Source organism: Rana temporaria, chromosome 5 (assembly GCF_905171775.1).
Source record: "Rana temporaria chromosome 5, aRanTem1.1, whole genome shotgun sequence".
NCBI classification, from domain to species: domain Eukaryota; kingdom Metazoa; phylum Chordata; class Amphibia; order Anura; family Ranidae; genus Rana; species Rana temporaria.
Window position 1 is genome coordinate 303,022,207 of NC_053493.1, and position 16,288 is coordinate 303,038,494.

Sequence of the window (16,288 nt, forward strand, 5' to 3'; positions counted from 1 at the left end):
TTTAGTGACCCTTTAATTTTTTTTGTCCGAAAAATATTTTTTTATTACATTGTCTCTAGAGTATTTCTTTATTTTAAGTTGGGCATAGTTAGAAGTAGTCAGTCGTTTTTTAGTCATGCAGACATAAAAGGAAATCTTTCCAAACTGAAGGTAAATCCACTCTTAGGCCTCTCACACGAGCAGCAGTTTCAACCATCCTCTGAAAAGCAAACCGCATTGGATAACTTTTTAGGGTTCTGCAGTGCAGCAGCCTCCAGGTGTTCAGAAGGCAGTGAGATAAGGCCACCTCCTAGATCCCTTCTTTTTTTTTTTGGTGGGGTTGGCAGGGTCTTTTTTTCCATCTGAACATGGTATTTGTATTGAAACATCATACAGCAACCACGGGTCAAGACGCAGTCTAATTGACAGGTGGTGCTGCCTGTCTAACTCTGCATTCTGAGTTAAGTTTGCCATGGCCACCAATTAAAGCCATGGCATGTGTACAGTCTCCTCTGGCTGCCATGTTTGCCTGTGGGCGGGCAGTAAAAATGAAAATCAACCACCTGTTTTTAGCACCTCCTAGCCATCCATGTGAAGGAGCCCTTAAGACAGTTGTCACCAAATCACAGACAGCAATAAAGCCTGAAAGGGGTTTTACATGTTCCCTGCTTTATCTAAAACTAAGAAAAAAAGGTATTTCATATTTTCCTGATCCCAATAATAAAGAAAGAAAATATGTTCAAAACCATTATAAATACACTTTAATGTGTGCAGCTTGGTACATTATCTGCTGTCAATCATCGGACAGCATTTAAATTCACACACATTTATAATTGTTTCACACAAGATTCACATAACTTTTCTCCCAGGATTCACACATTATTCTAACTGAACCTAACTGGAAGATAATTGTGAAAGCTGTGTGAATCGTCAGTGAAAACAATAATAGATCTCTTAGCATATGAAATATAAATCTCATCCTGTGTGTGTGCTTTCTTGCTTTAGGATTACCTTGTGTTACTGCCAAGTGATTTCTATGAAGCGTCCATTTTACAGCTAAGAGTTACAGAGCCATGCAGCTATAATGGGTTTGCTGGTGAAAAGTGAGTATAGCTCTGTGAATCAGTTTCAATATTATATCATAACTTAAGCAAGCTGAATGATAATTAAATATTTATCCATTTATTTTAACTGTTTACCAAACTTGGTGAAGATAGAATGCCTATAATTGTGTCCACACAGTGACTTGTGAAACCCTCCTGGGGGGGGGGGGGGGGGGGTATGAGAAATGGCCCATCCAAAAAGGATATTGTACTAAACATGTAGGTAAATAAGAGGAACCAGAACCTTTGCTAAGCAGAAGAGTGGGTTTGATAATAAAGTTGGCATTACCACCACCCAGGACAGGACCTCTGTGAACAGAGGGGATTCCCTTCCTGGTAAATTATCCATTAATCCAATCAAAGTAATTGGGAGCAGAAGAACTACTGCAACCAGCATACAACACTAACCATAAATATATAGATATGCAATAGTATGGAAATAATTCAATCTTTAGAAAATATCAAAAATATCAATAATACATACTTGTGCCAACAGGTATTATTAATAAAGGGCCCAAAGGAAGTCCTGGTGAAATTGTGCACATACATCTGTGTATACTGTATATAGTTGTTGATGAGGTTACCTCCAGATCAATGTTGCAGCAAAATTGAATTGCAGGAGCACCCTTGGGATGATCATGATCCAGTGTCTGTCTGTGTCAGAGACCTGATCAGTGGGGATGGGGAGATCCTCTAACTATTGTCAAACCAGCTTGGAATGCAGAAAATGTGGTGTGGCACTGGAACTCGGATATATAATAAAACCCCATCCACTATTAAAAAAAATAAAAATAAAAAAATAATAATCAGAATGCAGCTTTTACTACAACATGTACACTCGTCACACTACAACAGAACTCATTGGAACTCAGTCCACTATCTACTCTGTGCTTTTGTCCCTCCCAAGTAGTTTCTAATCTGACATGCAACCAGACCTTCAACCAGAAGTGGCTATCGGATGCCTAACCTGGCTCTAGCCTATGCTGGGTATTGAGCCCTAAGCTACAACTAGCCATGGAATCCCAGGCCAGAAAAGACTGGGTTAACGATAATAACAGGAGCTGTATATAAACTCTATTGCAAAAAACAAGTTCACCTACCAATCTACTGGAAAGTGACCACTACATACTTACAGTAGTACAGACTTAGATATTTGACACTTTGCATTTGAGAGAACAATAGGACAGAGATACGTCTGTCACAAGGATTCAGAAACACACTCAAGAAGCAATGAGCAGCTGCAGTTAAACTACTGGAAATTAGTTGCTTAATAGTCTCTTCTGGTCTGAATTGATATAATATGTGACTGAGACCTTCTCTCTTACTCCACGTACTCCTTTTTTTTTCAAAGCTAGCCTCCCAGAGACAGGAAGTGCTAATACATACAGGAATTATACATAACTCTTTAATATTAGCAGCTAACAGGAAAGGGCAGCAGATTCCTACACCTGTATAAAAATTGTTGATTTCCTTTATTTTTACTGGATGATTCTGCCAGTAACATTCTTCCTGTAATAGGGTAACAACATTCACTCAATGTATTCTATCTATGGAAGCGCATTGTGTTCACCCTTGGACAGGAATATAGAATATCTCCACCTCACCTCTTCTCTGTAACAAAGATTGGAGGGGCTCTGTGGGCCTCAGAGACAACTAGGAACAATGTAACTCCTAATAATACAGAGGCAGAGAGCACAAGAATAAGCTGGTATCACCTGACAGGATTCTTGTCAAGATTAACAGGTATACTTCTGTACTTAAAGTATCTAAGGCTAGGTTCACACTGATGCATTGCGATTTTTCAAGTGCATTTGCAGTGCTACTTGATGAGATTTTGACACAATCTGAATACATCAGTGATTTCTGTGCTAAAGAAGAAAACCTGCTGGAATCTTATGACAATAGGACATATACGCAATTTGAAGGCGTTTCTGTTGAAGTCTATGAACCACAGAATTGCACTGCATCACACCAAAATAGCACGGGTCCTTCCCCACACATATAACAAAGTGCTTTCAAAGGGGTTAAAGGGTTTATTGTTAGTTAGTGTGAGTTTTCGTAATCTGTAAAAAGATTACTTTTTTTAATTTTTACTTTAGTATTAAAATGTTAAAAGGTAATTCTAATTTTGTAATACGACTTCAAATCTTTTTTTTGTGTTTGTAAGCTGTCTTGTGTATCAACATTTGCCAATGGAGAGGTTTAAGTGTGTTCATGGCCCTGATATGGAATACTTCAAACAAGATGGAATAAACCGGCCAATAATTGTTCGGAAACCAAGCAGCGGGAGCCCACCAGTAGCTTATATTTCAGGAGGACAGGTAGGAGGATCTCTTTATGAATATTTATTTATCACCGATTTTAATATAGCTCCGACAGTTTATGTAGCATTTTACATATTGTACACATCAGTCACACATCATTGATTCGGTTTAAAGCGGAAGTAAACCCCTCTATTTTACCGTTTTAAATAAGTTACATTTCCGGCACGTGCCAGGAAATGTAACCCACCCATTAGTTGTGCTCTCAACCAGACTGTCAAACCATCCAATGGCTAGTGTCATAACCGATCACATGTGCAGCATCATGGCAGTTGTAGATTAAACAGGCCAAGATGGCAGCTTCCTTGGCTGAAAAACATAGGAGGGTTTACTTCCACTTTAATGGCTCTTTGTCAATTAGAATATATTGCTTAGACATGTATCAGTCAACTAAATAATGGTGATTCTGCACACTATAGGTTAACGTTTACAATATAACACACTGTATGGTCACTTGGTCATCAATGTTTTCGGACATAGTTGCCAAGCTCTTGACTTTATAAAGCTGTCTGCTATAAAGTCAAATACTTAATCAAAGATATGAAAACTTCTGATTAAAGTGGATGTAAACCCAAACATTTTTTTTATGTCACAATGTAGAGTATACGATTTCCTATCATCTGTGCCCAGTCTTGCCACACAGAGTTAATCCAGCTCTGAGCAATCCTCTTTTATTGTTCAGTGAAAATTAACAGACTTCCAGATAAAACCCTGTCTAAATAAAAAGTCCATTCCTCTCTCCATGCTTTGAGTGACAGGTTATTTACATATCTAGCTTGGATATGTTTATCATATGTTATGTTTATCATAATATGAGGTGATCCACAGTATAAAAAGTGAGAAATCCACCCCTCCCCCACATAACACATCCTGGTAATATACAATGAACTGTGGATCACCTCATATTATGATAAACATAACATAACATATGATAAACATGTCCAAGCTAGATATGTAAATAACCTGTCACTCAAAGCATGGAGAGAGGAATGGACTTTTTATTTAGACAGGGTTTTATCTGGAAGTCTGTTAATTTTCACTGAACAATAAAAGAGGATTGCTCAGAGCTGGATTAACTCTGTGTGGCAAGACTGGGCACAGATGATAGGAAATCGTATACTCTACATTGTGACATCAAAAAAAGTAGTCTGTAGTCCGAAGACACCGCACACCTGAGAGCCCGTGTACTAATGTAAAGCGACCTCAGCCTAGAAATCCTCCCAGGCCACACCCCTGATGCATTTTACCCCACCAACCGGGCTTTATCATAGAGGACCTCTACACACTAGTATAACAGGCTTGTATAAGCACTACAGACGCTGGCACCCAAATGTGGAGGATTACCGATGCAGTTTGGTGGGCAATTGGAATGGCACTCTAAGCTATTAAACAGGGTCACATGTAAAAAGTAAATTGAGTAAATACAAAATGTTTAATATGGTTTTCTGTTTGACATGTGACCTATTATATTTACATATTTAATTGGGCCCCTCAGCTTTTGTGTCACTGTCTGGATTTTTGTATATACAATAACAGAGCCCAAAGGGAAAACTACATCCACTTGGTCAGTTAATAACAAATGTACCACAAATGAGTACTGCAGAAATTACCTAACACTCAAGTCTGCAAAGGAAACCTAACCCACAAGTATTTCCAATAGGCAACTTCTTAAAACAGAATTCCTTGTTGTACACATTTGCAGATACATTTGTAAGCCACGCCACTGTGTCAAGTCTCCTCTTTAAATAAAACATATTTGAACATATTTTGTAAAATTATTAAATATTAAAATGAAGAAATAAAAAAATATGTTTTTTCATATTTTGTTTTTTTATTTTACATACTGTCCCCAGTGCAGTACAGCGTCATCATATAATGGTTTGGCGGTGATCAGGGACACAAAGTTATTTTATTTATCTTTTTACATACTGTGACCAGAGCAATACCTTACCATAGTGATCAGGGACACTGACTGGTGACAAAAAAACAAATACAAATGTTAAATATATATTTTTAATTATATTTTTCTTTTTTTACATACTGTGACCAGAGCAATACAGTGTTATTATAGTAACACTGTACTACTCTGGGGGGGGGGGGGTTATTAGGATTATTATTTATTTTTTAAACTGTGATTGCTTATACTGTAACTGTGAATATCACTGTTACGAACAACCATTTTTTCAGAATAAAAAACATTCATTCATTGTGTACTATTGCAATTAGCTGTGATTGGCCACAGCTAATTACATGGTACAGTACAGACTGTCCCATTCATTTATTATTTGTTTTCACAGTTGGGTTGCAATTGTTCCTGTCTGTACCATGTGAGCACTGTGACAAATCACAGAGATCAACACAATAGTACACAATGAATGTAATCTATCCATCATGTACAATTATCATGTGATCTTTTGTGATTGGTCACAGCGATCACATGGTTTGACAACACACTTTTTGGGGTAGGCTGAATAGTGCCAGGCCTGCCCAGTTGTTTTTTGCAGAACTACTCAAACTCAGCTCTGAAAAAAAGTGATTTGGCCTAATCAATAGGTATTGTCTTGCAGTTGTCGAACAGATGTAACAAAACACACTCAACAGTATATTTAGCAGACAAAAAGGCAGAAAATAATAGAAGCTCATTGTAAGGGTTTACATTCACTTTAAGATACATGAATGATGTGTCATGTGGGTAGTACATTTAAATCATAGTAAGTTGTGGAATGGCAGATGTATAGATGTATTTAGGTGATTGCTCTAGTATACAAATGACACTGTTTTGTAAGATTTTATAGAAGGCAACTTACTTCCATATTATGTTCTTGACAGATAACCTATGAATTCTCTTTACAGGTGGAGCTCCGATTCAGGGTAAATGTCCCCAAGGCTGGATTTTATGTGCTTGTGTTTGAATATGCCAACGAAGACCCTCAGCAATATATTCTTAATGTGTTTACAGCCAGTAACCCTTCTACTTCAGCCAGAGTCAGGCTCTATAACTGCAAATACAGGTACAGAAGTGTCTTTGTTCACAAACTCATATGTTTATGTACCAGTCAATGAATTGGTTTATTTAAGGTAATCATCTGACTCCCACTAGTGTGAGAGAGCTTGCCAGGTTGGGCATTAGTGAAACTAATACTTTTACTGTCACTTTTGTCACTCCTAAAATGTACTTACTATAACACAATGGGACCTTAATCACTCTCAGGGTTCTAGTGACAAGTTGTCAATGGAATATTGACCATGGCACAGCTACAACCATAGCCTGCATTAGGTGGAAAGTTCTGGAGGCTATTTCTATAAATCAGATCAAAAGCAGGACTGTTCTCACCAAGGCAAATTACATGTCCGAACTAAAAGTGTTCTATGTATAAAATGTTTGCAGTGCTGATATGACAAATCCACACAATCAGGGTGAAAATGACCGTGTTTTCTGAAATACGTGTAGTTCCTATAATTTAGGTGCCACTAAGGCCCCGTACACACGGTCGGACCGAACCGATGAGAATGAACCGAAGTTCATTTTCATCGGACCAAACCGACCGTGTGTATAGGCTATCGGTCTATTTTCCTTCGGTCCAAAATTTTAAAACATGCTTCAAACCCGAACGATGGACTGCTGCCCCATCGGACCAAACCGATGGTTAGTACAGAAAAGCATCGGTTCAAAACCTGCGCATGCTCAGAATCAAGTCGACGCATGCTTGGAAGCATTGAACTTCGTTTTATTGAGCACGTCGTGTGTTTTACGTCACCGCGTTCTGACCCGATCGGATTTTGAACTGATGGTGTGTACACACATCAGGCCATACGGCCACTTCAGAGGTGACCGGAGAAAACGGTCCTTCGGACCATTCTCATCGGTTTTGTCCGACCGTGTGTATGGGGCCTTAGTGGCTATAATGCATTTTTTTTCCAGAAATACTTTAATCAGGAAACAAAAATCTATTGTGGGCACTAGATGGCACTGACAATATTGGAACCACACACAATGGAGTCAGTACTGCAATTTTCATGATAATTGTGCCAATGTTTGTCACATCTACACAACAAACGTTATAGACCCCAAAGTGTATGTAAAGAGAGGTTTTTTTGTAATTTTGTGTACAGTGAGAAAGTGTAAAATGCATTATAGGTTTTTCTTGCTTTCACTGTCCCTGCTGGGGAACATGCACCCTTAATTTTTGCCCTGGAAACTACTGTCTCCTGTAAAAAAAATGATGGGATAGCCGAAATGTTAGAGTTGTCCCAGGTATAGAAAATACCTTCTAATGGGGACATCTGTACTGATAACAGCTGAGGGGATACATACGTTAAAAGAAAAACATTTGAAGTAAACATGTTTATTTTCTTTTTATAGTGTATATTCCAGTTGAAAGGTGCTGTATTTGTACCAATCAATGTCCAACTTGTGCTACTGTGACTTCAGTAAAGTGAATTCTGATTATGCCATGTGTTACTCTGATTGGCACTTTATGATTTTCTCCATTATGTGCTTTTTTTTAACAGTCCTGGTACATGTATATATCTTGCAATACAACAATGACATATTTTCCTGATTTTAAAAGGGCTTGATTACACATGGTAATGCAGCATGCAAGCTATAGTATGTTGCAATGCCATTCATTTTGAATGCACTTGAATATACTTTCCAGAATACTTTTACAGTGTAATCCAGCTCACCTTACAGTGTAATCCAGCTCACTACAACACAAGGGGCCAGATTCACGTAGCGCAGCGGATCTATAGATCCGCTCGTTCCACGTGAATTAAGATCCGCTCCCGCAAGTTTAGGAGGCAAGTGGCTAATTCACAAACAACTTACCTCCAAACTTGCGACGGCGGATCCTAAATCCCCCGGCGGAATTCAAATTCCGCGGCTAGGGGAGTGTACTATTTAAATCAGGCGCGTTCCCGCGCCGATTTAAATGCGCAGGCGCCGTCCGGGGAATTTCCCGGCGTGCATTGCTCCCACTGACGTCACTAGGACGTCAGTGGTTGCGACGTGAGCGGGACTTGCATCGCGCGTGTTTGTGAATCTGCGTACGCAAACGACGTAGGAAAATTCAAATTCGACGCGGGAACGCCGGCTATACTTAACATTGGCTGCGCCTGATAAAAGTTGGGGTAAGTATACGACGGAAAACCGCTACGGAAACGACGTAAGAACACTGCGACGGGTCCGCGTACGTTCGTGAATTTGCGTATCTCGCTGATTTACATATTATTTATCGTAAATCAGCGGGAACGCCCCCGGCGCCATTTTTAAATTGAAAAAAAGATCCGACAGTGTAACACATTGTAACACTGTCGAATCTAGCCCTATCTATGCGTAACTGATTCTATGAATCAGGCGCATAGATAGGACCAGTTTACGTCAGAGATACGATGGTGTATCTGTAGATACACCGTCGTATCTCTTTGTGAATCTGGCCCAAGATGTGCATTGCGGTATGTTGCAAAAAAAATCAGCAATTCAACAATCTAAATTTCTGTGCATTGAGGTGTGATACAGCCCATTCATTTTGTATATGCTGGCTTACCCAATGTGCCGTAATGTGCCTCAGTGCACGAAAATGTTTGCATTGGATTGCTGTTTAAATATTTACCTAAAATAATATTTGTAGTGTGAGAATATCTTACAATGAGCAATCAATTGACAAACAGTATATGATATTCTCTGTATTAGCTCCCTTTGTCGCAGTATTGTGGTGGACAGCATGAATCGCATTGCAACATTTGAGTTGTTTTCAGAGGTAGAAATTCAAGTGACAGCAACTTCAGTCAGCTTCATGTTGGTAAGTTGACTTTGATCATCTTTATTTTTACTAATAACGTTGTCACCTCTACTCATCATGGGATTTATAATATCCATTAATTGACCATTTCCATGTACAATGCCTTGAAGTAAGTCTTTGTGTGTAGGCAGGCTTGCAGGGAGAAACAGACAATTTTAGGCTCTTTGTGATAGATTAATATCTGTTGCCATTCTGAAATAAAGCTACACATGGATCATACAAGCTTAAAGTGATATTAAATCTTATTTTTTATTATTTATTTTTTTAGCACAGAAGGTCCAGTCTTATCTATTATGTATATTATGTTTACCTAAAATATGGCCTTCTTCTGGGGGTCCCCTAAGTGCTGCCCCTTCTTCCCTGCTAATGGGTGCCTCCTTTAGCTAGCTAGATGCTATGGACACACCCGTGTATGCGTGTATGCTTCCATCAGGTTCCTGAGCCAAGCCGTGTGCATCCATAGACACACACAATGCCCAGCAAACCACACATCTGCTCCTTTCTCCCAGTAATGTGACTGATGGCAGCAGGAGACTATCATTAACTTCATATGATTAGAAATGTTATTTATTAACAAAAAAAAATTGTTGCGCGCCGCTTAAGTGTTCGGGTTTGACTTGAAGAAAAGGTGGCAACCCTAGTTCAACCCAGCAGACTAAAGGAAAAAACTGACAGTTTTCTACCAACATAGGATATCTCTCTGCTCTGCTATGGAGACTCCCGCCTGCCAGAACACACTGATTAACACTGGCTGATCGAATGCGGGTCGGATGCTGAATTTCTTGCATGCCAGTTCGAAAGAAGCCGGTGGTGAGACCACCTTCTGTAGAGCATACAGCTGTACACAAGAGCCAAAAGTCGCCTGGTTCCTTCTAAACCAATTGATTTCAAATGATTTTCGGCCTGTGTGTACAAAGCTTTAGAATCACTTTAAGTCTGTAGTACTGCTTTAATCTGGACTTCAGTGCACAGTAGATGATGTTTAGCTCTGCCCCACTAGGTGACCTTTGACTGGTCAGGATTAGTTCAGGGCACTTTTTGCTGACCGCAATAGGTAGTCACAGCCTCCAACCGCTGAAAGCTGTTTTGTGCATTTTTTTTTCTTTTCTACTTTCCTTTTCCTGTATTTAACGTTTCTACATTTGTATTTCAGCACTCTGTATGTGTGGTTCCCATAGAAGAGTTTACTATTGAATATGCAGAGCCCAAGGTGCAATGTATCGCTGCTTATGGGCGTATTCCAGGTCAAAGGTAAACATATAAGTTAGCTTTTTTTAGTATTAAATAGTTTTATTTTATAGTCAAAATCTGAACGTGTAAACAACTGTTCCTAAATCTGTGTTCATATGGCCCATTCGCATTCACCTATTCAGTGTTCAACTATTCAAACTATTTTATCAAATAGCAATATAGTGTATCTAAAGCCATGCACCTTTTTAATTTTGGATAGAGCAGTGACAGGTTAGAACCCCCTATCAAACATTTATTGTCACCTCTGTCCCCACCAGGGAGATTCACTAACTTCATTTGTCCTGGTGACCATTGTCACTAGGATAGGAATTGAGGGACAATTCCTAATATTTACTGACAACAAAGGGTAAATCTTCCAATGGGGACATTTACTCTACAAAAATGCTAACTGTCTGTTACTATTTGGTCTATTTTTAATCAATGGGATCATGTATTGTTATTTATTTCAATTTTTTTTATTATTTTAGCATTTATCTGAAAAGATAGAGTTGACAATTATTCACTATGCAGTGGTGGTAATTATGTGTTTGTTTTGTAGCCCATCGTGCATTCAATCTTCAGTCTATGAAACTCCACCTCTGGCGTTGTTCCTGGACTCTGTCAAAGATGCTGTATATTCTGATGGACAGAAACCCATAGTACAAGAACATGTCCCAGGACCAGGGCTTCCAGGTCACTCAGGCAACAGAGTACAGCTAAAATCACCACAGGTAATTCATTTGCTATAACATGGAACTAGATATATTTTTTAATGCCTTGTTAAGGATTTCAGAAAATACCTGTTTCCTTATTTATGTGGTACTAATTAAAGGAGTTGTAAAGGTAAAAAAATGTTTTCCCTAAATAGCTTCCTTTACCTTAGTGCGGTCCTCCTTCACTTACCTCATCCTTCCATTTTGCTTTTAAATGTCCTTATTTCTTCTGAGAAATCCTCACTTCCTGTTCTTCTGTCTGTAACTACACACGGTAATGCAAGGCTTTCTCCCTGGTGTGGAGAAAGCCTCTTAAAGGGGGTAGGGGGCGAGCAGGAGGGTCAGGACGCTCTCTACTTTGCAGATAGAGAAAGGAGCTGTGTGTTAGTGGGCAACCTGACACTCCTGCTCGCCCCCTCCCCCCTCAAGAGGCTTTCTCCACACCAGGGAGAAAGCCTTGCATTACTGTGTGGAGTTACAGACAGAAGAACGGAAAGTGAGGATTTCTTAGAAGAAATAAGGACATTTAAAAGCAAAATTGAAGAATGAGGTAAATGAAGGAGGACTGCACTAAGGTAAAGGAAGCTATTTAGGGAATTCTTTTTTACCTTTACAACTCCTTTAAGTCATACTCAAGGAACATCTTTGTGTAATAATTAATTTGTAAATAAATTATTAATTTCTAGTGAGTTGAAAGGCATCCATTAAAATCATTGAAGAGTTTAGCCATCCTTACCTTATGCAGTTTGTGAACAGTAAACCCAACAATTTAGGATACCAGCGTATTATTAGATCACACAAGGCTTTTTTTAAACCTTTATTTAAACCAAAGACTTGTACAGTACATCTGAGATAATGCAATGTATACAGAGACATAAGGGTGTTTCCCGGATAGTATCCTAATAGACCAGGGTCACCTCTGGGCATGCAGATTAAAATGTTGAGGGAAACCATGATGACCACTTTGTATCAAAATTAAGACTAATACAATTTGAAGTATCAAAGACTGTGATCCCAGATTACGATGACAAAATAAAGAATATGTGGATTGAAAACTGGATAAAATTAAGAATCTTCCAAACCTATATAACACCTAGGTTTTATATTTTCCATATCTCAAAAGAGACCTTGGGCACTCAGTGGAAGACCTGTGGCATGTGCCCTGGGTGCCAGGGTCTAGCAACAGCAGACATTGAACAAAGCAGAGTTATGGAGAGTCTATTGTAAGTCCCAGATACAATGTAACATCTATGAAATGCAGTGCATTTACCCCGGCAATTTGAAAGGACCCATAGTATGGCGGTGGTATCCGCCACCTCAAGGTTAATATATTTATGAATGGGAAATTAATATAAAAATATAACATCCAATGTTTAAGTAGTTTTCAAAATATGTATGGCCAGACAAGGAAAAGAGACTAGAAGGAAAGGCTAGGGAAAAAAAAGGAAAGGTATAAGGTACCAGAGACAAGGGGGTGGGGGTTGGGGGTTGTAGGAGAGCTGGAGTTGAGAAGCAAGACTTTTTATACTCGACTTCAACCAAAATAGGTGTAAGCATTATCGTTTCTGTACCAGAAGGGGATTGGCAATGGTAATACAGTCTAAAAACTAAAAAAAATCCTTTTAGTGGAGTGGGCAATAACCTGACAATGTTTTCTGGTACAATAAATTTTATTGAAAATCGAAAAGAAATACAATGCAAGAGTAACCCCCGCAGGGGGCCTTGTTCGGTCATATATAGATGAAAATTGTTTATCCCTTTAAACAGCAATTGTCAAAAAAGGTGAGTGCATGCATGACAGTATAATGAACAATATTTTATACTCATGCCCTGTACACACGACCGGTTTTCCTGCCAGGAAATCCCGGCCGTGTGTACACGGGGGAAACTTACGGAGCAGGTTCTCGGTTTTCCCTTTGAGATTCCCGGCGGAATTTATACCGCTGGGAATCCCGGTCGTGTGTACGAGGCTTGACAATGTTTTTACTGCTGTCTGGGTCTTCCTATCCTGTTAACCACCACTTCCCCCCTCCTGGGGTCATGGGAAAATCTGCCCAGTGGAGAAATGTAAACTGAAATGTTAAGCTAAAATTTATTTTCTCATATGTTCTTATCTGCCAACCACACAGAATGACATCACTTTGGCAAGAAGAATACCCCATACAGAGAGATATGTCTTCATTGTCCATTACTACCAGGCTGAAAACCCCACATTTCCTGTATCAGTGGTAGTGAATGGGGGAGCACAATATTCAGGTATAGCTGTTATACAAGTATTTGTAAGTACTGTAACTTGTATCTCCTATAAGGGTCAAAAGCAAGCTTTTATTTTCCACAGGTACTTTCAACGCTTCATATTGCCCTCATGTGTTTGGCTGCCGAGAATTGGTAGTTGCCGGTAATCGTATTGGCCTCGATGTCACTAACCCAGACCTGTCAGTGACAGTGACAGCTCCTCCAGATAAGTTACTGATTTTGGTGAGTTTATTAGAGGTGGCTATGGTTTTTGAGCTGCACTTGCACCTAAACGATCCTAAAGTGCCCTCTTGTTTAGTATTATCAAATGCCATTAGCATTAGCCCCACCAGAATGTAAACGTAAAAGTATATTTTAGCTTACCAGTAGTCAATGTAGTGGCTGCATTTGTTTTCCTATTTCGAGCACAGAAAATACTGATTAATCTTGCCAGAAATGCAGTGTCCTTGTGATTTCTTATAAGACAGCGGTTCTCAACCCGGGGGTCGCAAAACCCCCGGGGGGTTGTTTGGCAATTTTCCGGGGGTCGCGAATGCTAGTCCAAACTGTAACGCAGCTGAGACGGACCCGAAATTACCGTTTGGGCCTGAGTCTGTCTGTCTCGGCCAGCAAGACGTTAATTGCAGGAGAGGAGAACCGTGTGGAAGTGACGTTCCGTCGCCGCCATCATGGTACTATCGTCCGCAGTAAGGCTGCAGTTGGAAGTCAGCAATCGGAGTTAACCGGAAGTGACGCCGCCGCCATCTTGGTACCCTCGTCCGCAGCAAGGCTACAGTTAGAAGTCAGCAAGCGGACATCTTTTTACACCCACCGAATTCTTGCAGTTTACACGTATTTTTACCAGTAAACTGAGCTTATATACTATATAAGCTTTATATAGTATATAAGCTCAGTTTACTGGTAAAAATACATGTAAAATACAAGACTTTGGTGGGTGTAAAAAGATGTCCGCTTGCCAACTTCTAACTGTAGCCTTGCTGCGGACGAGGGTACCAAGTTGGCGGCGGCGTCACTTCCAGTTAATATAATAGACGGGTTGCTGATGCTGACGGAACACCTGAGGTAACCTGAGGTACTTTGGCAAGCCAGGCACTAAATACCGGTAATTAAGGCATTTTTGTACTGTTTGTCACAGCAGTGTAATTAATACATAGATTTTGATTAAATAAGTCTGACATGACTGTGAAAAATATAATTGTGGTACAATACATATCATTTATATATAAATGTCCCAGTTGGTTCCTCAAAAGTGGTTATTCCGTGTCAGTGCTAGATACATGTTTGGGTGCTATACACTTTGAATATCTAGCACTGACACGGAGTAACCACTTTTGAGGAACCAACTGGGACGTTCATATATAAATGATATGTCTTGTTCCATAATAATTTTTTTCTTGCATAGCCACGTCATGTTGGACTTAAAGCGGAGTTCCGCCTTTTTTTTTTTTTTTTTTAAGTCCAACATGACGTGGCTATGCAAGAAAATAATTAATATGGAACAAGACATATCATTTATATATGAACGTCCAAGTTGGTTCCTCAAAAGTGGTTATTCCGTGTCAGTGCTAGATACATGCTTGGGTGCTATACACTTTGTAAATAATTTTACTGTTGGGGGTTCCCACAACTTGGGAAATTTCATCAAGGGGTCACGGCACTAGAAAGGTTGAGAACCACTGTTATAAGATGAACTTTCTTGTTAATTTTTGCAGTCCAGCCTGTTTGACAACCATGGCTCCTTCCCTTGTACAGTGGAGAAATGAGCATAGCCACAAAAGGACAGAAAGGCCCGGATTCACGTAGATCGGCGCATCTTTAGAGCGGTGTAGTGCATCTCATATGCGCTACGCCGACGTAACATAGAGAGGCAAGAACAGTATTCACAAAGCACTTGCTCCCTTTGTTGCGCCGGCGTAACGTAAATTGGCCGGCGTAAGCCCGCCTAATTCAAAGTAGGAAGTTAGTGGGCGGGATCTATTAAAATGAACCCCATGTAAATGAAGGGCCGAACGAACCGCGCATGCGCACGCATGCTCAGAATCACTTAGCATATACTCCCTAAGATACGACGGCTCAATGCCTACGATGTGAACGTAACCTACGCCCAGCCCCATTCACATACGACTTACGTAAGCAACGTAAAATACAACGGCTGTTCCCTGGTCCATACCCTAACATGACTTACACCTGCTCTATGTGGCTTAACTTTACGCCGGACGTACGCCTTACGTAAACGGCTTAGACTACTGCGACGGGCGTAAGTACGTTCGTGAATCGGCGTATCTCGCTCATTTACATATTCGACGCGTAAGATACGACGGTGTAGGAGACTTACGTCGGATGGAGCCAAAAGTCAGGCATATCTTATTTCAAGAATCAGGCGCAGAGATACGACGGCGCATCCGTGCACTTACGTGGCGTATCAGAAGATACGTCGGCGTAAGTGCTTTCTGAATCCGACCCAATGTGTGTAATTTGCAGGTTTATTAATAAATAAAGGGAAAAAAGACCTAAAAAAAATCTAAGGACTGGAAAGCTGCACTATTTAAATTTTTTTGTTTTTGAGTTTATATCTACTCAAAGAACTGTTTGGCACACCTTAAATCTTATTGCAGTGTAATGAATCACGACCTCTGCCAGTTTTTGCACAGTTTTGGTTTTATCTTATGTGTGCATATTGGATAGAGATCTAGGAAAGTTATTGTCTGGATTAGTTGCTTATTCCTTTTTGTAAACATTCTGCTGATATGAATGCAGCTCTATTGATTGATTTTGTATTAAATACAGATATTTTGGTGTCTTGATATTGACAATTTTTGCTGTCTTGAGGATAACTGGCAGACATTCAAAGTGGCTACTCATTTATGGAGCAGTGAAGAATAAGA

At 39.8% G+C, this 16,288-nt stretch overlaps 1 protein-coding gene across 1 annotated transcript in view; it reads left to right on the forward strand.

Annotated features, from left to right (window-relative positions):
* LAMA3 (laminin subunit alpha 3) overlaps positions 1-16,288 on the forward strand; it is a 237,299-nt gene that overhangs the window by 113,000 nt on the left and 108,011 nt on the right. Inside the window, exons 24-31 of the mRNA XM_040354074.1 lie at positions 985-1,082; positions 3,250-3,403; positions 6,257-6,414; positions 9,096-9,204; positions 10,358-10,455; positions 10,994-11,165; positions 13,277-13,403; positions 13,486-13,625. Coding sequence (XP_040210008.1) covers positions 985-1,082; positions 3,250-3,403; positions 6,257-6,414; positions 9,096-9,204; positions 10,358-10,455; positions 10,994-11,165; positions 13,277-13,403; positions 13,486-13,625 — 1,056 coding nt within the window. The remainder of the gene's footprint in view (positions 1-984; positions 1,083-3,249; positions 3,404-6,256; positions 6,415-9,095; positions 9,205-10,357; positions 10,456-10,993; positions 11,166-13,276; positions 13,404-13,485; positions 13,626-16,288) is intronic.